Source organism: Ranitomeya variabilis, chromosome 4 (assembly GCF_051348905.1).
Source record: "Ranitomeya variabilis isolate aRanVar5 chromosome 4, aRanVar5.hap1, whole genome shotgun sequence".
Classification (NCBI taxonomy): Eukaryota; Metazoa; Chordata; class Amphibia; order Anura; family Dendrobatidae; genus Ranitomeya; species Ranitomeya variabilis.
The window spans coordinates 35,869,917-35,897,446 of record NC_135235.1 but is presented as its reverse complement, the minus strand read 5'-3'; the positions used below and the strand labels follow the sequence as shown (position 1 = coordinate 35,897,446).

At 41.8% G+C, this 27,530-nt stretch overlaps 1 protein-coding gene and 1 long non-coding RNA gene across 3 annotated transcripts in view; one reads left to right on the top strand and one right to left on the bottom strand.

Moving 5' to 3' along the window:
- The window catches only part of LOC143768360 (uncharacterized), a 50,169-nt gene extending 49,852 nt beyond the window's left edge, over positions 1-317 (bottom strand). Inside the window, exon 1 of the long non-coding RNA XR_013213823.1 lies at positions 240-317. This is a non-coding gene — a long non-coding RNA (uncharacterized LOC143768360). The remainder of the gene's footprint in view (positions 1-239) is intronic.
- PYROXD2 (pyridine nucleotide-disulphide oxidoreductase domain 2) overlaps positions 1-27,134 on the top strand; it is an 85,698-nt gene extending 58,564 nt beyond the window's left edge. The window contains exons 12-16 of one of the 2 annotated variants that reach the window (XM_077257043.1): positions 6,000-6,156; positions 7,491-7,645; positions 15,717-15,823; positions 19,306-19,426; positions 26,989-27,134. In XM_077257043.1, coding sequence (XP_077113158.1) covers positions 6,000-6,156; positions 7,491-7,645; positions 15,717-15,823; positions 19,306-19,426; positions 26,989-27,062 — 614 coding nt within the window. In that variant the 3' untranslated portion in view covers positions 27,063-27,134. The remainder of the gene's footprint in view (positions 1-5,999; positions 6,157-7,490; positions 7,646-15,716; positions 15,824-19,305; positions 19,427-26,988) is intronic. The other variant, XM_077257044.1, reaches the window with a different exon arrangement.
- Positions 27,135-27,530: the final 396 nt, after the last annotated feature.

Below are 27,530 nucleotides of genomic sequence, written 5' to 3'. Positions count from 1 at the left end.
GTCTGGTACTGCAGCATTTAAGTGAACGGGGCTGAATGGGCTCGATGCTATGCACACGCACCGCTACCATTATTCTTCTGTACAGGCACCTGCTCTACATTATATCCACAATGGCGGAATAGAACAATCAGTAATGACTTCTTCTTCTGCCGGGTTATTTTTGCTGGTATAAATATGCTGAGCAATGAAGTCGTTGGTGAAATTTGATGAAATTCCTCAATCTGAATGTATTTTCTTACGCTATTAAAAAGTAATTACGCCATTGTTTAGATCTCGGCAGCGAATGAGCTGTGGAAGCGGCGGTGTCAGCAGAGACGGAGCGTTCAGTCGTCGTCGTGTACTTGTGGATTCTGCACGAAGCGATTTCTTTCTGCATTCCGAGACATCCTTTATGAGGCACCTGCCACATTCATGGAATGTCTAGGCCTCGTTCCAGGGAAGGATCTTCACATAGTTTCCATCTCATGAAGCACTTTAGCAAAAAGTGCAATTTAAGTTCAAGGGGCTCCTTGAGCTGGTAAAAATGGGATCCCCCAAAAAATGTGCCCTATTACAGTAAATGGCATGATTCCAATAAATTCGTGCATGCTGCACTAAATATATACAAATTCAGTGAAATAAAATATTACAATAAACTGTATAAAAATATAGATTATTAACTATGATACAATAAAACATAATTTCATGTTAGTGAACAGCATTGCCTCGCCGTAGGCTTCCAAGAATTGTTATACATGGCCTAGGTATGGGCAGGATGTGCCTGACACCGACATAGGGCTGATCACGTTACCAGTCACATGTAATTTACGGAAATATATCATCAGTACAGGAATTATTGTTTATACCAGATATTAATGTTAAATAAATATAAATCTAATATATAAAGCTGAATGTGTGTGTGTGTGTATGTATGTATGTATGTATGTATGTATGTCCGGGATTGGCATCTGAACCGTAGCAGCTACAGCCACAAAATTTTGCACAGTCACACGTCTGGACCCCGAGAGCGTCATAGGCTATGTTGTGAGGTGAAATTTTAACCCCGCGCTTTCCAATTCACCAAACAATTTTGCCCCTATCTACATAATGGGGAAAAAGTGAAAGGAAAAGTGTTGGAGGCGTCGCAGCTACAGGCACAAAATTTTGCACAGTCACACGTCTGGACCCTGAGAGCGTCAAAGCTATATTGTGAGGTGAAATTTTAACCCCGCGCTTTCCAAGTCACCAAACAATTTTGCCCCTATCTACATAATGGGGAAAAAATGAAAGGAAAAGTGTTGGAGGCAAATTAACAGCTGCCAGATGTGAACAAGGGGGACTTAAAGAATGACAGCGATGGCACCAAAGAGTATATACTGTACAGTTGCTAAGGTGGGGCCCCAACATGGGATAATCACACCACCACGGGGATATGAACACACACACAAAATGCGCCACACACTACCACGTGCTCGAACACATATACCACCCTCAGTGCACATTTCACCACACATACACCAACCTCGCCACATAAAAGTAGAAACACAAAAGTCGCCGCTCAAAACTCGCCACGCGCAAAACTCTCCACATGCAAAACTCGCCACACGTGCAAAACTCGCCACACGCAAAACTTGCACACGCAGAAAAATTGCCACACGCAGAAAAATTGCCACATGCACAAAAGTTGCAACACATGCAAAAGTTGCCTCACACAAAACTTGCACATACTCAAAAGGCACCACACATAAAACTCGCCACGCGCAAAACTCGCCATGCGCAAAACTTGCTGCACACAACTTGCTACACTAACCTGTCACATGCAACTCGACACACAAAAAGTTGCTACACGCATGTCGCCACACAAAACTCATCTCACAAAAGTCCCTACATGCATGTCGCCACACGCAACTCAACACACACAACTTGACACACGAAACTCGCCCTAAAACACACACAAGTCTGGTATCCTTCAAAAATAAAAATCTGATTAATAAGCAGACAAACTACAAGAGCAACAAATGTACCATATAGGAATCCGGCAGCTGTCAGTCACATGACCAGTCTATTATGTGTATGTGTGAGCTAATATATACTGCCAGGGGGTGGGCTTACTGTTGGCTGGGGATTTATCAGGCTGCCATTTTAGCTTACAAATACTGAGGTAAAAATACTGACCAAATAACGTGTGAACGAGGGCTAATACAGGAGGAGATGGCATACAGCTATATACTATATACAGGAGATGACACACAGGTATATACTATTTACAGGGGAGATGACACACAGGTATATACTATATACAGGAGGAGATGACACACAGATATATACTATATACAGGAGAGATGACACACAGGTATATACTATATAGAGGAGGAGATGACATACAGGTACATACTACATACAGGAGGAGATGACATACAGGTATATACTATATACAGGAGGAGATGACACACAGGTATATACTATATACAGGAGAGATGACACACAGGTATATACTATATAGAGGATGAGATGACATACAGGTACATACTACATACAGGAGGAGATGACATACAGGTATATACTATATACAGGAGGAGATGACACACAGGTATATACTATATACAGGAGCAGATTACCTACAGGTATATAGTATATACAGGAGGAGATGACACAGGTATATGCTATGTATAGGAGGAGATGACATACAGGTATATACTATATACAGGAGATGACACACAGATATATACTATATATAGGTGAGATGACACACAGGTATATACTATATACAGGAGATTACATACAGGTATATCTAATATATAAAGCTGAATGTGTGTATGTATGTATGTGTGTATGTCCGGGATTGGCATCTGTACCGTCGCAGCTACAGCCACAAAATTTTGCACAGTCACACGTCTGGACCCCGAGAGCGTCATAGGCTATGTTGTGAGGTGAAATTTTAACCCCGCGCGTTCCAATTCACCAAACAATTTTGCTCCTATCTACATAATGGGGAAAAAGTGAAGGGAAAAGTGTTGGAGGAAAATTGACAGCTGCCAGATGTGAACAATGAGGACTTAAAGAATGAGAGCGATGGCGACAAAGAGTATATACCGTACAGTTGCTAAGGTGGGGCCCCGACATGGGATACTCACCACACACGGGGATATGAACACAAACACAAAATGCGCCACACACTACCACGTGCTTGAACACATATACCACCCTCAGCACACATTTCACCACACACACACACCAACCTCGCCACATAAAAGTCGAAACACAAAAGTCACCACTCAAAACTCGCTACATGCAAAACTCGCCATATGCAAAACTAGGCTCACGCAAAACTCGCCACACGTGCAAAACTCACCTCATGGAAAACTCACCTCATGCAAAACTTGCACACACAGAAAAATTGCCACATGTACAAAAGTTGCACCACATGCAAAAGTTGCCTCACACAAAACTTGCACATACTCAAAATGCACCACACATAAAACTCGCCACGCGCAAAACTCGCCATGCACAAATCTTGCTGCACACAACTTGCTACACTAACCTGTCACATGCAACTCAACACACAAAATGTTGCTACACGCATGTCGCCACACAAAACTCATCTCACAAAAGTCGCTACATGCATGTCGCCACACGCAACTCAACACACACAACTTGACACATAAAACTCGCCCTAAAACACACACAAGTCTGGTATTGTCCTTCAAAAATAAAAATCTGATTAATAAGCAAACTACAAGAGCAACAAATGTACCATATAGGAAATACGGCAGCTGTCAGTCACATGACCTGTCTATTATGTGTATGTGTGAGCTAATATATACTGCCAGGGGGGAGGGCTTCCTGTTGGCTGGGGATTTATCAGGCTGCCAATAGCAACCAATCACAGCTCAGCTTCTATTTTGCTACAGTTAATTAACCTGAGCTCTGATTGGTTAATATAGGCAACAAAGACATTCTCAGTATAACAAAGCTAATATATGTTGTGAAATGCTTCTATTTGCTTAGTTTTTGCCTTTTAATAATTACATTTCTATCTATTTGTTTTGTGGTTTTTGTGTGCAGAATAAATTTTTGTTAACACATTCTATTTTGCTAACAGCAGTCATTAACCCGGGCGAAGCCGGGTAGTACAGCTAGTATATATATATATTTTTAAAATGTTGACACTGTGTTTTTCTATTTTCATATTACTACCAGTATGAAAAGAAAAAACTTTGTTGTTTTTTTTTAGTTTTCACACTGACCACAAGTCCATATGGACATAGACAGCAGTAGATTGGTTCTGACTCTTTGGACTTGCATAGGAGAATATTTCTGTCACGGTATTGGGGGTCGGACAGCGGATGGCACAACACACACACTCAATGGGATGGAAATGGGAAGAGGAAGGCCCTACCGGTAGGGAATGAGGGATGGTCCTGAGCTCAAACCTAAGCCTTTCCCTGCACTCCCCTAACGCCCTAAATGGGTCCGGGATTGTACAGGAGGAGGAGGTGAGCTGTGACATCACCTATTGTGAATGGTGGATCCTGTGTTATCTACTGTATATAGAGGTGTTATCAGTCATTGTACAGGAGGAGGTGAGCTGTGACATCACCTATTGTGAATGGTGGATCCTGTGTTATCTACTGTATATAGAGGTGTTATCAGTCATTGTACAGGAGGAGGAGGTGAGCTGTGACATCACCTATTGTGACTGGTGGATCCTGTGTTATCTACTGTATATAGAGATGTTATCAGTCATTGTACAGGAGGAGGAGGTGAGCTGTGACATCTATTGTGAATGGTGGATCCTGTTATCTACTGTATATAGAGGTGTTATCAGTCATTGTACAGGAGGAGGAGGTGAGCTGTGACATCTATTGTGAATGGTGGATCCTGTGTTATCTACTGTATATAGAGGTGTTATCAGTCATTGTACAGGAGGAGGAGGTGAGCTGTGACATCACCTATTGTGAATGGTGGCTCCTGTGTTATCTTCTGTATATAGAGGTGGTATCAGTCATTGTACAGGAGGAGGAGGAGGTGAGCTGTGACATCATCTATTGTGAATGGTGGATCCTATCTACTGTATATAGAGGTGTTATCAGACATTGTACAGGAGGAGGAGGAGGTGAGCTGTGACATCATCTATTGTGAATGGTGGATCCTGTGTTATCTACTGTATATAGAGTTGGTACATTTCATTGTAATCCTTCCTACAATGACGATAAGATTATTACAGATCAAGAAGTATGAGTCCTATTGGTTGTTGGGAAAATTGCAAGATGTTTTCTTTTATACAGCTAGTGATATGAAAAAAATATCATAATTTAAAGAAAAATTACTTGAAACATAAATACCTGATTTATACAGTAGATCATTTTCTGATGACACATTCCTTTTAATGAAGATCACTGAAGTCTTCCCTCTCCTGTGGTTGTACGAGTCCCAGTGTTTGGAGATACCTCTGAAGCACATTGATGGTCTATCCTTAGGTTAGAACAGCTTGAATATTTCTGCAAAACCCCAACAGAATGGCACAAGAGAAAGTAGAAGAGTTGTCACCCAGCTATTCCATACTTCTGAACTGCCTAGTTATGTACAGTAGGTAATCGGGAACAGGAGGAGAATTTCTAGGCTGGTCGTTGAGATGGGTTTACCTTCTACGGCAGCATTTGTATTGTTACACAGCTTTAAAACGTAAAAGCTGATTTTCATTTTTTAATGACCTAACAAAAGAGAACAGTTCAATAAGTTATAGATTGGTCAATTTAAAGGGAATATTTGCCCACTGAAACCAGGGGTCTGTCCGTATAGGTCTTAGTACAACAATAAATATGATACCAGTCTTGTAGTCATCCGATGTAACAGAGCTGAGAAATCAAGCTTCAAAGCCACATGCAAATTAGCCTGGAAGTGCATTTGGGGCGTGTCAATGGATTTGGAGTTCAGAAATTAGCATAACATTTAATTATGTAAAGAATAACATTTGTTTAGCCAGGAATCCGATATAAAAAGTTTTCTCTTTATTTTAGTGGCTGTTGATCGGCTACCAAACTTCCTGTCTATACCCAACACATCGGATGGGAAACCTCTGCCCCATCACCGCTGCTCCATCCATCTGAACAGTGAGGAAATGCAGCTGCTTAATAAGGCCTATGAGGATGCCAGTAAGGGGCGGCCGTCTGGACGGTAAAGTCTCCCATGGGCAAAGTCTCCCATGGGCAAAGTATTTAGAAAGCAAAGGCTGGGACCTATGTATATATATATAGCGATTAAAGACAAGCAAAGCTGCAGTGTAAAGCATGGGGGGGGGAGTCTATATTAAAGGAATTGGTGGATTTTAGAATACATGTATGTAAAATAGAGACCTATATACCTTTTGGCAACAGAAAAGAGAAATGGTCTCCAACTTGGGACTTTCCTTGTTTTTTAATGCATTTTCAAGCTGTTCCCGTCCGTTTATTATTATTTCAGGTCTGGAGACCTCGGACCAAAATAAACAGCTATTAGGGCTGTACAAATGAAAACCTGCAGATAACTAAGAAAAAGTTACAGCCCTCCCTGACCCACACCCCAAAATTACAGGTGCTTCTCACAAAATTAGAATATTATCAAAACGTTACTTTATCTCAGTACAAAAAAGTGAAACTCCTATATTATATAGAGTCATTATACACAGAGTGATCTATTTCACGTGTTTATTTCTGTTAATGTTGATGATTATGGCTTACAGCCAATGAAAACCCAAAAGTCATTATCTCAGTAAATTAGAATACTTTATAACACCATCTTGAAAAATGATTTTAAAATCTGAAATGTTGGCCGACTGACATGTATGTATTCTAATTTTGTGAGAAGCACCTGTAGTTTGTCATCTGACCTTCTGGTTCTTTTCTGCTTTTTTGATGAAATAAAAAATGTTAAAAATAAAGTTAAATATTTGTTTTATATATTTTTCTTTTTTTTATTACATTTTTGTGTTCTTATGTATTTTATTACCCAAGCCCTAAACCTAAGTCTAGCACTATTTATAATCATTATACTAACCCTAATCCTAGAACTAATCTTACGTTTAACCCAAGTCTATCCCTAATCTTGACCCCAACCTTAGCAAGGGTTTGAAAAAGTACGTGAAAACTTTTTTTTCCAGTGGACATTTTTTTACATTTCAAACAACTTCATCAGCAGGTGAGGGGAGAGGTCACTTCATCATGCTGAGAGCTATGCTGTCTTAGTTGCTGCCTATGCAGAGCGTAGCAACAGGTGACAAACTAATCTTGTCTGCTGCCCTCTGCATAGGAACCTGCTGCACCTACTGAGATGTCATAGCAGCCTCACCTGTACAGATTTCTTGCATCAGGACAGGCAGTCTCTGCTCCCCTCCATGAAGAATTGGCGATGGGGACAGGGGGATAATTAGTCGAATTTGTTGTCCGGGAATAGGAACGGACTGTTTTGCAAATGACACTAAGTTTGTGAAGACATGACATGTGATGGAGTTCACGGTCTCATACTCTTCACAGGCCGATGATTGAGCTCTGCATTCCGTCATCGCTGGACCCGACCCTCGCTCCCCCGGGATGTCACGTTATTTCCATCTTCTCGCAGTACACCCCGTACACCCTGAGTGATGGGCGGCAGTGGAACGAAGACGAAAGGAATAAATATGCAGATAGTGGTAAACAATATTTTATTAACTCTTCCCCTTTTTTTGCAATAGATAAGCAGCTGCAAATGTGAGCGATCGCCCCCTAATAGTCAGAGCGGAGCCTTCTCCATGGCGGCTCTTTGCTCTCTGGAACAGCTGGCATTCAGCGACGTTCAATGCTCCGATACCCCAGTATTGGTACAGCAGAGAAAATTAGCATTGGCTTTGTGGTTCCCCCAGCGATATCAGCTGATTGCCTTCTTCTAAGGTACCTGTAATATGGAAAGAATTAGTCCGCCCGGCAGCTGTGAGCTGCAGAAACAAAATCTTTAACATTCAAAGAGAAAAAAAAAAGATTTCCAAAACTTTTTATTTCTACTGTGATTTTTAGCAATCTTTGAATGATGGTATCTATACAAGGTGCAAAGGCTTTAGGTTGTCACACACGGGTCCTAGGGTGTGAGGGTCATCAGCTTCTCTGAACATATCAGGTCACTAATTCCATTACTACCATGTGACATTTATGGGACCCTCATGGTTACCCAAAAGTATAAAACGTATCCTCAATGCAGATTTCCCAAGGGTCGTATTCCTCTGGGGACTGCTTAGATGATGGGGAAGCAAAGAGATGTGGCTTATGCAAATTTTGCATAAAAGGGGCACTTTTCAGCATTTTTACAGGTTGAGAAAATATTGGCATACATAAAGAAAAGCCCCATTGTTGCCCAACAGAGAAGCATCCTGTGCTTGTTTCCCTCTCCATTCTCCTTGGACCAATATTTCAAACTCCTGCTAAAAATGCAATTGTTCTGCAGAGGGAAGTCCTGCACAGGTTCTTGCCAGTATCAAGGCAATGTGAGAGAGGGTCAACCAGGGCAGGACCCCCTCTCTCCAATGGCTCCATAGCAGTCACATGGTTTGACTCTATGGTCTGCATGCTCTTGTGATTTGAGGCTCAGTGGTTAGGAGCCGGTGTGCGAAATGTAAGCCCGGATAGTTGAGAGATGGAAAATAGTAATAGGCCAATGTGTCTTTTTTTTTGTGATCGTTCCCATACCTGGCCCTATTCTTCCATCATCTTCTGCACTATTCCGAGGCCACATTGACCAGACCACCATTGCTGGAGTTTACAAGCAGATCCTAATTTTGTTATAAAACTTGTTATACTGTTGATCTCCAAAAAAAGTTTTTATTTTTTCTTTATTATATTTTATTGTCTTTTCCCCTTACATCTGATCATGTACAAAGCAGAAGACGTCCCATTGGCAGAGGTTGTATGGATGACAAACGCCGCTCATCCTTGCAGCCATTCATTATTTACGTAATGCAATCCTGCGGTCAGAGAATATCACAAACACGAGTTTTACATTTTGAGCTGCTATAATAGCTAAATTGTATTTACTACATCAGGAAAGAGCAGACACTGATAAAGTCACGACTTTCAGATTTAGTCTGTAAGCCAACATTCATTACATAACTAGTTCACGTATTTCCTTCTACATGTTTTTTCATGTTGCTTTTTCTATGGACGCTTAATACATACTTAAAGGGGTTGTCCATTAAAACAAGTTATCACCATATATGCGGCGTTGGTGATATCGTATTTTTCGGACTATAAGACGCATCCTAAGTTTAGAGGAGGAAAATAGGAAACAAAATGTTTAACCTGTCATCAGGATGAGGCATGTCAGTGGTCACCGGTGTGTCTTATGGTCCAAATGTAGCTTAGCGGTGGGTGGCAGTGGTGCGGGGTCACAGGAGGCAGAAGCAGGGTCACATTTATGTCATATGACAACAGGAGTGGGGCAGTACTGTGAGCCCTGGGCTGGGAGAAGGAGGTGTTCCAGTTGTGCGAGGCAATGAAAGAGTCCCTGCTGCCCACATTGATCTTTCGGTGGTCCTCAGTAAAATGGCACCGAAGTTGGCGCATGCACAGATTGATATCTCTTTGCTCATCGTTGAGCCGCGATCTAAATCTGTGCATGTGCCGACGCCATTTTCCTGAAGCCCACCACGAGGTCAATGTGGGCAGCGGGGATTGTGCTCCTGCATTGCATTGCTGGGACGCCCAGTTCTCCCAGCCCAGGGCCCGCAACATCACCCCACTCTTCCCGCAGCGGCAACCTTGTTCCTGCCTCCTGTGACCTTGCTCAGTAAGCTACATTCAGACTATAAGACTCACCCCCATTTTCATCCCAAATTGGTTGGGAAAAAGTGCGTCTTATAGTCCAAAAAATACGGTAATTTGCTGATCGATGGGTGTCTGACCGTTGCGACCTGAAACCAATAGGCAAAATGGGGAATTTTCATCTCTGTTACAAAACTGCGTGGCAGGTCAGATGCCCGACCGCTGCTCCATTCATCCTCTATGGGACTGCTGGAAAAAGCCAAGCACAACCCCTTAGGGATGTAATGGAGCGCCGGTGGAGCATGTGCATGGCTATTCAATTCTACCAGAGATAAAAGTGCCCAATTCGGCCAATTGCTGCAGGTTCCAGCAGTCCTCCAACCTAAGCAACAAGTCACAAGTGATGCGAAGGATAGATGATGACTCGTTTTCAACTGAGAAACCCCTTTAACTTGCACTATGGGCTATAGTAAAACCTCGATTGTCAGAGCGACTCACCACAAAGAAACTGATTACATAGGATACAACTGCTCGGATACCCAGTGATCAGCTGTGATCTGTGGGAGAGCCTAGCAGCAAGTGTTCAAATGCCCTGCAGCGCCTCCGCAGGGGATAGAGAGCATTACACTCATATCACTTGTGTAATTCATGGCTATGCAACGTCCATATCCTGAATTACAAGTGTAAAAATAAGCCCAAAACTAGAGTATTTCATATAGATGAACTTCCTGGAATTTACCCAGAATTGTGTGCACACATATATGTCCACAGAAAAAGGAACAAAAAATGGTGAACTCCTGACTCATGAGGCATCATTGTTTACCCCGCAATACCACCACCAAAAGTACTGCCCTTCTACAGTTTTGCCCTTATTAGACAATTCCTACTTACTGGTAAAATCTGATAAGAGTTTTCTAACAAGTATTACCCATTCAAATCAATGAGCTGTTTATTTAAATGGAATCTATCAGCATTTTTTTGCAATGTAATCTGACAATTACTCTGCAGCATGATGTAGGGACAGAGACACTGATTCTGGCGATGTATCACTTAGTTTGCTGGGTGCAGCAGTTGTGATACAATCACAGTATTCTTTGCTGCAGATTTAGCAGAGCTCGGAATGCTGAGTTGTGTATAACCCCGCCCACACCAACGATTGGCTGCTTTCTGTGTTTTCACAGAACGCAGCTAATCATTGGTGGTCGTGTGGTTGGACCAGGAGGCACAAGACACCTAGTCCTGTAGTGATTATCTCCTGCTGATAAAACACTGATTTTATTGAAATAAAAAAAACTCAGCCTAGTAAGTGATACATCGCTGGAATCAGGTTTCTCTGCTCCTACATCATGCTGCTCTCAGATTACACAGCAAAAACATGTTTAACAGATTCCCTTTAATGCAGGTCTCCCATAGCTCGGGATAATCTTTATAATTGCTCCCCAATCTGGCCAAGAGAAGAGGTTCCAGAAAAAGGAAACACTTCCCCTCTAGTAACTCAGAATTAATAAAAGAAGCTTATAACAGAGTGCCGGGAAATAGAGTGATCAGCTGTGGAGAAAATCGATATGGCAAGAAGTGTTTCATTTCCCTGCAGTGCCCCCGCAGGACATATGAAGTATTGCACAGCATTCCACAAGAAACAATAGACTGCCCATGTATTTTTCGTGTCCGCTATAGATGGCTGCCTCTGTAATGATTGTTCCAACTGGGAATTAAATAAATATAATTATCGCTTTTCATAGGATCTTCTGCCAGTGTACAGTATGTAGTCTTATGAGGGCTGCACCATTAAATCACGGTTTCTTCATTGTGCTGCCAGATACAAGCTGGTGCACACTAGTAGGGCGCCCGTATTACAGCCATAAATTGCAGCACAATCCAATAAACATGCTGCAGTCCATACAAAGCGCTGCTGTCCGGGATAATAACATGGTTTGAGGATTATCCCGGGTTTATAAAGAAATTCTTTAATCTCTTTACTGCGGAGAATATTTCTAGTCTGTGTTCCTAACACTCTCGCCATGAATACACATTGTGCAATGTCCCCGCTCCGCTTCCTCATTTTCGGTAACTTGCATATAATTTAAGGTTGTAGATCTGAGACCTCCTGGAAATCAGAGTCATTTTATACTGGCAGAGGACATAGTGGTTTAGACTTGGTTAAAGTCCTGTCCAAATCGATAAGTGTGACGGTACGTGACTGCAGAATTATGGATCCCCCCAGTGCACGCACTGTGCACAGCGCGGACTCGCCAATTGTAGCACCTTAGTGCCCCTTATGTCAAACTGACCAGTGCAAGCTTTAATATTTCCTTTAGTAGTATTAATTAAAAGTTACATTTTACGGTCTTGAGTTAGGAATTATTTGCCTTTCGGCAATCTGTGATTTATATTTGTTACCCTACACTGACTTTGGACAGCAATTTGTGTGTTTATGTAATTGTCTGCAGCTCTGAGTTCACTGATTGGCTGCAGCGCTCTCAATGTAACATCAGCTATGAACACAGTTACAAACATCGGTAACAAGCGGTGGAGATTCAGCGCTGGAACCGTGGAGGGGGAGTAAAAAACAGATTTTTCTTTAAAAAAAAATGAATTGTGCCTGCGGGTGCATGGGTGTGGGGTGTGTTGTATGGCCAGCAGACAAATCTAAGCGCTGTATTCGGACCTAGCTCTGATCACAGCAACCCCTTAAATATTGCTGTCATTTTTTTCTGCTTCTTTGCAGTGACATTTTAGAATGTCACTGCAGAGTCGAGCACTGTAAAAAAAACAAAGAAAAATATTTAAAAAAAATATATAAAAGTTCAAAGAACTCAACTTTTATTGCAATCTAAAGAGATATATTTTCAAAATAACCCATTTGCTATTGTCATATGCATAACTGTCAAAACTAATAAAATATAATAATAATTATCCTAGCCAAACCGACAAAAAAAAAAATTGAAATGGTGGAATTGCTAATTTATGGTGACCTTGCATCCCCAAAAAATTTAGTAAAAAAATGATCAGAAAGTCATATGGCCAATAAAAACTACAACTCATAATGAAAAAAATAAGCCTTTTACTACTCTATAAAACAAAAAAGTTCTAGCTTTTGGGGAGGCAAAGAGGAGGACAAATTGAGAGCGAAGACAGACTCTGTCGCCTAAGGGTACGTGTCCACGATCAGGATGGCCGGCGGTATCGTCGGGGGGGCAAACCCGCTCGGCGCTAAGCCCCGCCCCCTTCTGGGACGCGATGATGCCGGATGTGTTCACTGCACACATCCGGTATCATCGCACCCCTCGCATAGGGCCCTGTGTTATTCCTTGCGGCGGCGCAGCGTTGCCGCAAGGAACACGGACATGCTGCGATCTGAAAAGACGCACAGCATGTCCGGAATCGCAGGCCCGCCGCGTGCGGTTTTCCACGCATAGTGGACACGGGATTTCATAAAATCCCCTCCACTATGCTGGAACATCTGGACGCTGCGTGTTTGACGCTGCGGCCCCACGCAGCGTCAAACACGCAGCGTTTCCTGAACGTGGACACGCGGCCTTAGGACTCTCATAAATCTGATGTTGGTCCTGTATAGTTACAAAAGAAGGCATGGATGAGTGCACTCTGTCCGATTTTCATAAACTTTACATTTTATTTTCTGTTACTTGGTCACACGGGACTGAGAAATGCAAAATGCCGCACTGAAGGATTTCTAATCGTCAGATGAATATTTAATGTTAATCTAAGAGGCGGGCATTAGCATAATCGGTTTATGATCTAAACCCTATAAGATGCTAACCAAATTGTGACCATAAATAACTGCACCCCTCTTACATCTACGCTAAGCGTTAAAACTAATAACAAAACATGACATAGATTATCCAAGGTCCGCCATCCCTGCAGACTGGCGGAACTTATAAAAATAGTGGCTTTTTGGTGGATCGGAAAAGCAAAATAAATTAAAATTTTGCTAATTGTGCAAAGTTCCAAGAAAATTCTGTGGCTATTATTACTTTATGGAGCCAGATGATCTGGTAAGGATAACCAGGCTTAGCAACTATGAAGCTCTCATTGTTTCATAGTCACCCAAGCTGTAGAGACATGCATAGTCCCTGCATGCTCCTCACTTTCTGCATAGTCCCTGCATGCTCCTCACTTTCTGCATAGTCCCTGCATGCTCCTCACTTTCCTCACTTTCTGCATAGTCCCTGCATGCTCCTCACTTTCTGCATAGTCCCTGCATGCTCCTCACTTTCTGCATAGTCCCTGCATGCTCCTCACTTTCTGCATAGTCCCTGCATGTTCCTCACTTTCCCTTCCCTTCTAGCTCCTTCTAATGGAAGTATCTAATCTATGGCTGCCTAGAAGTGAAAAACTAGAGAAATCAGGTGAAACATTAGTTTTCTACATCAAAAATCAAGGGTGAGTTTATCTACCACTAGTGATCCAGGCAGTCAACCGTAGGCCTCAATGATGCACTTGGTCTCTTATTATCTTATTCTATTTTCATTTCTTGGGAAAATTTTGTCCAGTCCAGAAATAATTACAAATAGGTAACCACATCAATTTCAAGAACTTGCATCTCACAGCTCACTGTGTAAATGGATCAATAGTGGGTGGGGGTCATAGTTTTGTGACAAAATTTCCTACCATATCAAAGTGAGAAAGCTTTCATGTATTGAGAGGAAGTAGCTGTCTGATTGACATAGGCTACTCTGGTCAGCCATGTTTTTCTTTAAAAAGGCAGTCATTCTATGATCCAAAAATGGCACATTTAGACGATAATCGACAAATGAGTGTTTGTAGAACCACTCGATTTCAATTTCCAGCCCGTGTTAACATGCCAGTGCTCACATAATGCTAAATGTCGTCATGAAAATCATTATCAGCAGAACATTGCCTTTTTAAATAGGATTTCTATGGAAAGGTTTTTGTGTTGGCTACTCTAACTATTAGGTCCCAGGAGATCCCTGGTCTTCACCATGTAACCCCTGTAAAGGCATGTGGTCATAGGGCCCCTGGGTTGAGACCTCGGAGCCGATGGAGCAAGCTGGAAAGAATGGTCAGGTCACCGAGTCAAAACCAGGTTGGAAGGCGAGAGACAAAATCATAAGACAAAAGAATCAGCAAAAAACGGGACAAGGTCAAAACAGGCTAAGCATAAGCTGAACATCTGAAGTGAACCAAAGCTTGTATTAACTATAACTGGCAACTTTTATTAATAAGCTGGGAGTTTGAATAAGGTGTGGTGCTGTCCTGTTGGCCAAAACAGGGGGATGATTACTCTAGCTAGGCAGCACATACACCTATAATTCCAGACTGGACAACATCACAGGTCCTAGCCACACTAGCCTCAATGACTGTATGTTGCCTCCATCACCGGCACCACCCGCAGAATGAATATGGCAGCACCTGATGACAGACACTGATGTGACAAAATGTAACGGTTCCCATCAGTCTGCGTAAACAGGCCAGTAAATAAGCGCCAATCAACTTGTATCTAACCAGTCGGTGAAATCGGCTAGTCTAAATGGACCAAAAATGTTTATCCTTCCTACCTGAAGCTCCGCCGGAGGTAGGAGAAGCCTTTCCTTCTTTGAAAAGATGGACTTGATTGAATCCACACCCAGAAATAAGATTTAAACGTCTACATTCCGAGAGATAAATGGTTAATGTAAGAAGCTAACGATTCTTAAAGAGAACAGTTCTGTTGTAAGTGGAAATATAATTAGAAGAACAAATGTTGTCTAAGGGCAGTGAGAGGAAAGAGACTGGGAAAGTTTCCCGGCCCTCCCTCGCTGCACAGCAATATACTTGATCTATATCTGTAATTTTATGGCGGAGGAATAACACTTCATTGTAGGAGATGGGCGCTCTGGACCGCCGCGTGCCGGCTTCACAATATCATAATCTGCACGACTAGGTCCACAAGTGAAATCTAAAAAAAAAAAAACATCTTGTCAATGTAATGTTCTATGTTTTCCTTATTAGTGTTCGACTGGATAGAGAAATATGCTCCCGGCTTCAAAGCGTCGGTGATAGGCAGAGACGTCCTCACGCCACCGGATCTGGAAAGGATATTCGGTCTCTCCGGAGGAGTATGTACCTTCTGTTTCTTACTTGAGCTGATGATACTGTAGAAATAAAATGCAACATTTCCCACATAATTTATGTGAACCCATCTATATGACGTTTCCAGTGTCATGGCTGTGGTCATTGAAATGGGCTCATCGGCAGTATGCGTATAGGATCACCATCTGCAGTCATTGGTTTGTAATGTTGATGACTCAAATAAAGGGAAGTAATAATTAGGCTCAGATTATTATGACCAATGAACCATTATAAGAAAGACTCACACATTACTAATGTTTTTTTCTAAGTAGCGCCTTATAGCCGATAGCCAAAATATTGTCGTACAACATTTAAAGAGAATCTGTCACCAGATTTCACAATGCAAATAGATTTTTAGATAATTATTAAATAGATCTCTTCAATCTGAAAAGACTGGTGTACTTATAGTGAAAATCTATGTCAGAATGGCTGTATAATCATCTCTGAAAGCGTGAGTGACTGATCCTCAGTGATCCTCCTCCCTGCTGCTGCTGAATCTTCACTCTCCTAACATGATTGATAGCTTCTCAGTGCTCCTCCTCCTTGCTGCTGAATCTTTGCCCACTATGCATGTTTGACAGCTGTCCAGTGTCCCTCCTCCCTGCTTCTGCTAAATCTCTATTGACACCTCCTCAGTGTCCCTCCTCCCTGCTTCTGCTAAATCTCTACTGACAGCTCCTCAGTGTCCCTCCTCCCTGCTTCTGCTAAATCTCTACTGACAACTCCTCAGTGTCCCTCCTTCTGCTAAATCTCTACTGACAGCTCCTCAGTGTCCCTCCTCCCTGCTTCTGCTAAATCTCTACTGACAGCTCCTCAGTGTCCCTCCTCCCTGCTTCTGCTAAATCTCTACTGACAGCTCCTCAGTGTCCCTCCTCCCTGCTTCTGCTAAATCTCTACTGACAGCTCCTCAGTGTCCCTCCTCCCTGCTTCTGCTAAATCTCTACTGACAGCTCCTCAGTGTCCCTCCTCCCTCCTTCTGCTAAATCTCTACTGACAGCTCCTCAGTGTCCCTCCTCCCTGCTTCTGCTAAATCTCTACTGACAGCTCCTCAGTGTCCCTCCTCCCTGCTTCTGCTAAATCTCTACTGACAGCTCCTCAGTGTCCCTCCTCCCTGCTTCTGCTAAATCTCTACTGACAGCTCCTCAGTGTCCCTCCTCCCTGCTTCTGCTAAATCTCTACTGACAGCTCCTCAGTGTCCCTCCTCCATGCTTCTGCTAAATCTCTACTGACAGCTCCTCAGTGTCCCTCCTCCCTGCTTCTGCTAAATCTCTACTGACAGCTCCTCAGTGTCCCTCCTCCCTGCTTCTGCTAAATCTCTACTGACAGCTCCTCAGTGTCCCTCCTCCCTGCTTCTGCTAAATCTCTACTGACAGCTCCTCAGTGTCCCTCCTCCCTGCTTCTGCTAAATTTCTACTGACAGCTCCTCAGTGTCCCTCCTCCCTGCTTTTGCTAAATCTCTACTGACAGCTCCTCAGTGTCCCTCCTCATTGCTGCTGCTAAATCTTCACTCACCTAGCCTGATTGATCCTCAGTGCTCCTTTTCCTTGCTGCTGAATCTTTGCCCGCTATGCATGTTTGACAGCTGTCCAGTGTCCCTCCTCCCTGCTTCTGCTAAATCTCTATTGACAGCTCCTCAGTGTCCTGTTGTGGATTCTGTTTGTGGGCTCCCTCTGGTGGTTACTGCTGGTACTGGGTGACTTTGGTGGGTTGCGGCCTTTGGTTTCCACCTGTCCATCAGAGGCTGGGTGTTTCCTATTTTACCTGGCCTTTCTGTCATTCCCTTGCCGGCTATCAATGTATTCAGATGTGCTCTGTTTGGTTCCTGCCTACCTGCTCCCAGATCTTTCAGGATAAGCTAAGTGCTGATTTTCAGTTGTTTGGTTTTTTGTCCAGCTTGCTTATTATGTCTCTATGCTAGCTGGTAGCTCTAGTGGACTGAGGTTCTCCCCATGTGCCATGAGTTGGCACATGGGTTCTTGTAATCTCAGGATGGTTTTTTTGATTAGGGTTTTTTGCTGACCGCTCAGTCCCCTTTTGTATCTTTCTGCTTTCTAGTTTACAGCGGGCCTCAATTTGCTAAAGCTATATATATCATCTCTATGTGTGTGCCTTCCTCTCATTTCACCGTCAATACATGTGAGGGGGCAACTATATCTTTTGGGGTTCATTCCTCTGGAGGCAAGTGAGGTCTTATTTTCTCTGCAGTACTAGTTAGCTCTTAGGCTGGTGCGTGGCGTCTAGAACCAACGTAGGCACGCTCCCTGGCTATCTCTAGTTGCGTTTGTCAGGCGTAGGGCAGCGGTCAGCCCAGGTTCCATCACCCTAGAGCTCGTCCGTTATTTATTTGTACCTTGCTTGTCCTGTGCTATCCCTAGCCATTGGGGATTCATGACAGTCCCTCCTTCCTGCTGCTGCTAAATCTTCACTCACCTAGCCTAACTAATGGCTTTTCAGTGTTTTTCCTCCTTGCTGCTGAATCATCACCCACCTAGCATGTTTGACAGCTGCCCAGTGCCTGTCCTCACTGCTTCTGCTAAATCTCTGCCCATGTAATCTGACTAACAACTCCTCAGTGTCCCTCCTTCCTGCTGCTGATATCTCGCACTGCTCAGTACAAGCTGCAGCTGTCACTCAGGTTGGGTGGGTGGAGACCAAATATATTTGGACTCATGAGCTCTATCAAAAAAGGCACATGTATAAGGGTTATACAGCCATTATGATATTCATTCTTTAATTAAGTACACCAGCCTCATCAGGTCTAAAAATATTTATTTAATAATTTAGGCAGGTTGCATTTTGAAGCTTGGCTGCAGAACCCATTTAAAGGGAGATTTTCTATAGAATGCTACAAAATAACTGATACATAGGGTCCATTTTTCCCACCGATCAAGGCAATATTTCAATTTTGTATGGAAAGCGGCAAATGGCTTCCCCTTGGACCTCAAGAGATGCAAATTGAAGTTTCTGGTCCCATAATGATTGATATTTTTATACGGTGCCCTTAAATGGAAAAGCTAGTTTCAAGCACAAATCTGCAAAATCTGTATTAGCCCCCTCAACCTCAATTTACTATGTGCCATTAATAAAATGTATTACATTTTTACAATTATTCAAATTTATTATTTTTCCTTATTTGTTGTATTTATTATTTATATATTATATATTTTATTTTAAATATATATTTGATATTATATATTATTATTATTCATTTATTACAAAAAATAACATTATTAAAATTAATAAAAAAATTCTGTTTTATTTAGCAGGGAAACTTTTGTGCAACTGCTACCCTTGCACTGTTTATAGTTACAACCCTGCTACAGTGCTGGGGCTAATAGTATATCAGTATCTCATAAACCTCTTTATTACCTAAGGTGCAAATGAGGGCCAAAAAATTATCCATCACCTGCTAACTGAAAAAGGCTGTTTCACTCCTTTTTTCCTAAAAGATCTACTTTTTTTGTTGCAGAACATTTTCCATGGGAGCATGTCTCTGGACCAGTTGTATTTTGCCCGACCGATACCAGGGTTTGCAAACTATAGAACTCCAATACATGGTCTTTATATGTGTGGCAGTGGAGTGCATCCAGGTACTATGCTGTTTATTCACATCCTTGCACCATTAGAGGGCAGAGAGATGGGGTTTACATGGTTACATCCGCCTTAACAGTGCCAAGTTTATTAAACTCATGTCTAATATATAAAACTGCAGCCTGCAGTTCCCACCATAGTATTTTATAATTTTTTCATAGGACATATCATTAGGTACTTGTATGTATGAGCCCAATTTCCTTTAATCGGCTTTACTGCTAGAAGTGTTGAGTGCAATTAATATGTAGTCACTTCTAAATTATATTACTGGAAGTTTTTAATCATTCCAGGGCTAAAATGAACCAATTATTTGGACTTGTGTGGATACCCATGGCGGTATCCCACCAATCACTGTTTATAACATGATCTACTGATTTCATAAAACACTATTGTGAGTAACCTCAATCAGCTGCATATTTATGGCAAGTTTGATAACTGATTTCAATAGGACAATAGCCCATTATTTGGAATGGTATGAGTCCAGGTGGCAGTCTATCATCATTCAATATTCACTGTTTTTCATAATATATTCCACTAATGTTTTGTAAAACATTAAAGTGAGTAGCTCCCATTAATTGCACCTCTTTTGACTGATTTCAATAGTGCACTTGCCTATTATTTGAATCAGCAGTCCCCTATCAATGTTGTAGAACATGGCTTATTAATAGTTCATAAAACAGTTTAGTGTGTAACTCCTATTTAATTGCGCATTTGTGGCAAGTTTTATAACTGATTTCAATTTGACAAAGTCCATTATTTGGACTGAAGTGAGCACCCATGGCAATCTCTCACCAATCAATGTTTCAGTGTCCGTAATAGTAGTTCATTATGCACCACTCTACAGGCCAATCAATGTTTCATGACATACTTTACTGATGTTCTTAAAACACTACAGTGATTAGTTTCAATTAATTACATGTCTTCAACTGATTTTAATAGGGTAATAAATTATTTGGACTTATGTGAGTTCCCATGGCAGTCCCCTTCAAATAAATGCTTTATAACATGGCTTGTTAATAGTTCATAATATAGTTTAGCAGGAACCCTCATTAATTGCACTTTTGTTTAAAATTTTATGATTGATTTTGATACGGTAATTCTGCAAAGAAAAAAAAATATCGCTAATGAATAAATCGGTTGTAGACATCTCTGACAACCATTTCTTTAAAGGAGGAGCCTAATGTAAACAACCTCTAATGAAATTGACACAAGCAGTCCTGTTACTTAGATCCCTTGTAACCACCTGTAACTATGCAGCATCACTGCATAAAGTATTACATTTCTCTGCAGCGCCACCACAGGTCAAATGAAGCATTACACAATTCTTATAGAAATCATTGGGCTGTCTGTGTGCTGCTTGGACATGCTGTACCCTCCAAGAGAGAGTAATGGTCTTTGGATAAACTCTTGCCTCTAATAGATGGGTCCTGAATTAGTGACTCCCTTACATTTACTTGAAACTACCTAATAAGGTGTTTAAAATATCTCCTCTAAAATTGCGCCCAGTTGCAGTGAAGCCACCTCTCAAAGGTGGGCATTTAGCTGTGACTGTCTTTTTGCCTCAGCATTGCAATTCATGACTTCTTATTGCTATTCCCTTTTTGAAAAAAAACTTTATATGTAGGAAAAAAGAGGAAATCTCAGAAACCTTTTAATGTTGAAGTTTAAAGGATATGTACACCTCCGGATGCAATTTTATTTTTACCTAAATGCATGTCAAAATTACTTTTTACTCCTTATTTCATTAAAAATGTTGCACTGGTTGCCTTCTACAACCTCTATGTTGTACGGCAGAGGTGTCAAACCGCATTCCTCGAGGGCCGCCAACAGGTCATGTTTTCAGGATTTCCTTGTATTGCACAGGTGATAATTTAATCACCTGCACAGAATGATTCCAGCACCTTGTGGAATGCTAAGGAAATCCTGAAAACATGACCTGTTGGCGGCCCTTGAGGAATGCAGTTTGACACCTCTACGTTGTACGGTCTGTTGCTGGCTATAGAATGAGCTCACTGAGAATCTGTCAGTGAACTCTTTCTGATGGGACAGTTTATAAGTCTTATCGTCCGACTTCTGAGATCCTCTCAGCTGATTTATGACCACATGAATGTTCAGTTGAACTTTGTCCCTATTCTTTAAAAGGGATTTGAAGAGAATAACTAGATTAAAGTGAGTTAATGCCGGGATCCCATGATAATAGCATCAGCACAGCTTTTACAGCTTTGCATCACTATGATGTGAGTGTGGAATAAAGTAAATAATTTCATTATATACAGTTGCCCCATGGAGCCTTAAAAGATATGTTCACCTTTTGGGACAATTTTTTCGGTAAATTTGACCATTTGGCTTTTACAAGCTCTTTTTTTTCCTTGCATATTTTTGGCTGCAGAATTAGTTAATTGAGGTCAGCTCAGCCTTGATGTGGTCTGTGGTCATAAATCTGCACAGAGGAGACAGATCAGAGTTACAAACTTATTGTCAGAATGAGCTCAGTCACAAAAAGCCTGGAAAGCCAAACAATGCCAAATTTTCAATAAAACTCAACTGCAAAAAAATATTCTTAAAAAATATATTCTTTGATGAAATTAATGAAATTAGTATTAGCTGTTGTCACCACTAGGGGGAGCTTACTGCAGACTTAGTCATTATTAATCTCAATGTATTAACAGTTTGCAGTGAGCGCCCCCTAGTGGTAGCTGAAAGCAGACAGAATGTTATCAAGTCATATTTCTGCAGGTGATATGGAACTTTGAAAGAGAAATTATCAAAATACATGAAGAAATAAATTCAGCAATAAGCCAAATAGTGGATGTTTACTTTCAGGGAAGACGTTATATAATGTATTTTCTGCAGCTTACAGTGAGGAAACCTAAAGGATTATGTGCATTGCTGTTACTGATTTCTCAGTCTCTTTGTTTCTCTGTGAACCTTATGTTAGAGCAGAACCCTCGTAACACCTGACGCGGAGATGCTAAACATTGACAAGCTCCATTCTCGGCCGTATAACTTTTATGTGTCATTTTTTAGGTGCTTGTGCATTTCTCAGATGACCACCCTCATGAAGCTCAGACGAGAGCGGATTTAACAATATGATATTACTTTATGATGTGTCACTTTAAATCATTCTCACATCGAGACCTGACTGCAAAATATTATCTAAAATGGAAGTGATGACAGACATGACACTATTTGTTTTTATGGTCGCTACCATAACATTTTATTACCGTTGTACCAGCCAGAAAAATGTTTACTCTGAAATGTTTTCATATGTATTGATTTACATCTGAAAAGTTACGTCTGAACAGCTACTTCTGTTGTGTCTATTGCTTATATGTCAGCGATCAGGGGCGGACATATCGCCTGTTCTGTCGTCTGACAACACAGGGTGAGGAGCCCTCCTGGCAGGATGACTGTTCAGAGCGCATCATTTTATATATTGAATTCATTATCTGCTTTCACAAAACTTAAAATCAGGATTTTAAGTATGGAAATAATGGTGAGCCACAGGCTGCGAATGAGAGTGTTTTCTCTGCCTAAGTATCTAAATGGTATTTTTCCACTCTACAGGCATAATGTACCGATATACTGTACAAATGTATCTCTATAAACTAGTACATTATGGGTAAAAGGGCAGAAACAATAACAGTGAGCCAAAAGTTGCTTTACTGTATAAGAGAGAATTTTCTCTGCCCAAGATCTACTGTAAATGGTATTCTTCTTCCTTACAGGCATAATGTTCTGATATACAGATGTATCTCTATAAACTGGTAAATTATGGGTAAAAAGGCAGAAACAATAAAAGTAAGCCACAGGCTGCACTGCTGTGTATAAGAGAATTTTCTGTGTCTAAAGATCTAAATAGTATTCTTCTTCTCCACATGCATAATGTAATGATATACAGATGTATTTCTAGAAACTAGTACATGATGGGTACAGTTGCAGAAACAATAACAGTGAGCCAAAAGCTGCTCTGCTGTATGCAAGAGAATTTTCTCTGCCTAAGGATCTAAGTTGCATTCTTACTCTCTACAGGCATAATGTTCTGATATACAGATGTATTGCTATATACTGGTACATTACAGGAAAAAAAAGACAAAAAACAATAAAAGTGAGACACAGGCTGCATAGCTGTATATGAGAGAATTTTCTTTGCCGTAGGCCGGGGTCACACTAGTGTAGAATACAGATGAGTGCTATGTGAGAAAACATTGCATAGCCCTCAAACTACTGTTCATCTATGGGGCAGCTCACATCACAGTTTTTTTTCTTGGGCATATTCAGCGTGCTGCGATTGTACGCGTATATCGCCCGAGTCTCGCCAATGCAAGTCTATGGGTGCGAGAAAAAAATTGGACACTACACGAACCATCAGTGTGACTTGCGAGAAATACGCAACAATTTTCCTCATTTCAGCCCATTAAGCCAGCAGGGAGACTCGGACCGATTTTCCATACGGTAAGTGTGACCCCGGCCTAACGATTTTAATGGAATTCTTCCTCTATACAAGCATAATGTATTGATCTATAGATGAATGTCTATGAACTAGTACATTATGAGTAAAAAGCAGAAACAATAACAGTGAGCCACAGGGCTGCACTGCTGTATATGAGAGAATTTTCTCTGCCTAAGTATCTAAATGGCATTCTTGCTTTATACCGCCATAAAGTAATTATATACAGATGTATCTCTACAGACTAGTACATTATGGCTTAAAAAAAACTAAAAAGTAAGTTATACATTTTTTACTTTTCCCACAAAGTTAAAAAAAATAATGGCAAAAATAATTAAAATATTGGAAAATACTTTTTTTTTTAAAATAAATCAGTGTCACAAATCCTGTGAATCCTGCAGGGGGTTGGACACGATGACCCTGGAGGTCCCTTCCAACTCTAACATTCTATGATAAATCAGTAAATACCACGGACATATTTGGCATCCATGTAATCGCAACAGCTTGTACAATAAAGCGCGCACATCAATTGTGGTAATTGGTAAATGGCGTAAAAAAGGTGAAATAGTTTTTTTATATTTAACTCCTAACAAAAGCTTGGCTAACATATTGGTATGTCGAAATGGTGCCTATGAGGCTATGTGCACACTTTGCGGATTCCACTGCGGATTTTTCCGCAGCGGAATTCCAAAATCTGCAGTGAAAACCCGTCGCGGTTTTTACTGCGGATTTATCGCGGTTTTTACTGCGGATTCTTATGCGGTTTTTCATCTGCATTTTCCTATTGGAGCAGGTGAAAATCCGCAGAAAAGAAGTGACATGCTGCGGAATGTAATCCGCTGCGTTTCCGCACAGCTTTTTCCGCAGCATGTGCACAGCGTTTTTTGTTTCCCATAGGTTTACATTGTACTGTAAACTCATGGGAAACTGCTGTGGATCTGCAGCGGTCAAATCGGCAGCGGATCCGCAGCAAAATCCGCAAAGTGTGCACATAGCCTAACACTGCACCATGACTCTCAAAAAAGAAGCTTTGGATCCTACTGATACACCCAATGCCTATAATGTTTTTTTGAGTTGAGGCACTATTATTGTGGGGCATAAAGAGGTCATGATTACTATGGGGGGGAAGCACAAAAAAGCATTATTACTACGTGCGGGCGCAGAATTTTGTGGTATTATTACTGTGCAAAGGTGATATTTCTATGGGCTGACGGTATTTCCTTTAGAGAAAAATTGTTACTTTCTGCCCCCCCAAAGTAATAATCTCGCCTTTGTGCCACCCAAAGTAATAATGCCCAACAGTTATAGTGCCTCTAACAATACAATAACTTTCCCTTTTTATATCAACAATAATAGTAAAACCCAATCTTTATCTAGCCCCATTAGGCCGGTTTCACACGTCAGTGGCTCCGGTACGTGAGGTGACAGTTTCCTCCCGTACCGGAGACACTGACACACGTAGACCCATAAAAATCAATGCATCTGTTCAGATGTCATTGATTTTGTGCGGACCGTGTGCGGACCGTGTCTCCGTGTGCCAAACACGGAGACATGTCAGTGTTCGTGGGAGCGCACGTTTTACACGGACCCAATAGAGTCAATGGGTCCGTGTAAAACACGGACCTCACACGGACATTCTCCGTCTGGGGTCCGTGTGGCGTGCCGGAGACAGCGCTACAGTAAGCGCTGTCCCCCCCACATGGTGCTGAAGCCGCCATTCATATGTTCCCTGTAGCAGCGTTTGCTACAGAGAAAATATGAATGATAGTGTTTAAAATAAAGATCCATGTGTCCGCCGCCCTCCCACCCCCTGTGCGCCCCCCCGCTGGTCGGAAAATACTCACCCGGATCCCCCGTCGGCAGTCGCTCCTTCCTGGTCTGGCCGCGGCTTCTCTACTGTATGCGGCCGATTACACTCATGAATATGTGGCTCCACCTCCAATAGGGGCGGAGCCGCCTATTCATGAGTGTAAATGATCGGCCCCACGTGACCGCATACAGTAAGCCGCGGCCAGACCAGGAAGGAGCGACTGCCGACGGGGGATCCGGGTAAGTATTTTCTGACCAGCGGGGGGGGCGCACAGGGGGTGGGGGGGCGGCGGACACATGGATCTTTATTTTAAACACTATTCTTCATATTTTCTCTGCAGCAAACGTTGCTACAGGGAACATATGAATCGCAGCTTCAGCACCATGCAGAGTGGGTACCACACGCTCCGTGTGGTACCCACTCGCCATACGGGCGGCACACGTGTGCCGCAGGTATGGCCTCCGTGAGTTCCCAGGCACACGGACACGGATAACTCCGGTACCGATTTATTCCGGTACCGGAATTATCTGGACGTGTGGGTCAGCCCTTACCTTTTTTTTTGTTTTTTTGGCTTTATTAAAAATGTTGCACATTTTGGCTTTTACAAGCTCTTTGCTTCCGTGCACATTTAACTTTGTTGAGAGTAGCAAAAGACATGTAAAACCATCAAAAACTTTCCCATTGGATCGTCAGAGCCAATTCTCAGATAACTCATTCTGAAGCCAGCAATAAACCATGCAACACAGCGGCTATAGAAGGCAAATGGTGCAAAAGTCTTAATGAAACCCAATTACAAAGATTATTTTTATTCAAAAATATATGCATTTAAGAACAAAAAAAAAATTGGCCCCAAAGGTGAACAACCTCTTTAAATCCTGTGCAGTGGGCTCGGTGCAGTCATTATGCCCGAAGAACAATGGCTTGTACTCGGCCTCAATGCTTTGAAGGCCTAAAAGCTGTTTGAGAACTACTTGATTTGAGAGCAGGTCACGGATCCCAGTCCTATAAGGTGACAGTGCCAACCACTCCCTTAAAGGGATCTTGCCACCAACCATACTCATACCGTTCTCCCAACATTCTGTGTTTTATGGTCAGATCTTATTAAATACATTTTTGGCATTATATGGCTTTACAGTATATTACAAATTTGGTAGAAATGTAGCGACATTCGCTCCCTTTTAATTTCCAATAAATGGAAACAGATAGCGGCGGCGTATGGTGGGAAATGAGGAGTAAATGATGACGATCTCCCATCACGGTGATTGCTAGCTGACACTGATACATGATTCGCTCTGTTTCAGGTGGCGGTGTTATGGGGGCATCCGGAAGAAATGCAGCTTTAGCGGCTTTACAAGACCTCAAAGTTCGGGCTTAATATTCCGGAAATCTCCTTTCTTGTCCTATTCTCCTTTGTTACATTGAAAAATAAAGTGAATTCTCGTATTTGTCACATTGTGACGTTTTACTTATTTGCAAAACAAACATTAACACAGATAAACAGATTTTGCATCGGGTTCTGGAACTTTAAGTTGCCCTCCGTATCCTATGGAGAATGTCACACAGACTTTGTCATTAAAAAAAACAACTTTTTTTTTTCCAAACTGTTACACTCAGATCATACTCTGAATTGAATTCCATGTATAATGGGAGACGCCAGAAAGAGAGAAGTCTGCGTTGTGTCGTTCCTCCTGGAAATCTAAAAACATCTCAGAAAAAGAAAGGGGCTTACCAACATGAGGTCAGATTACCAATGCACTAGCAGGATGCAGTAGACCCCCATGATAGAGGCGGGGGCACCACAGGTGCACAATACAGATAGAGCAACCACTCACTTAATCTTAGG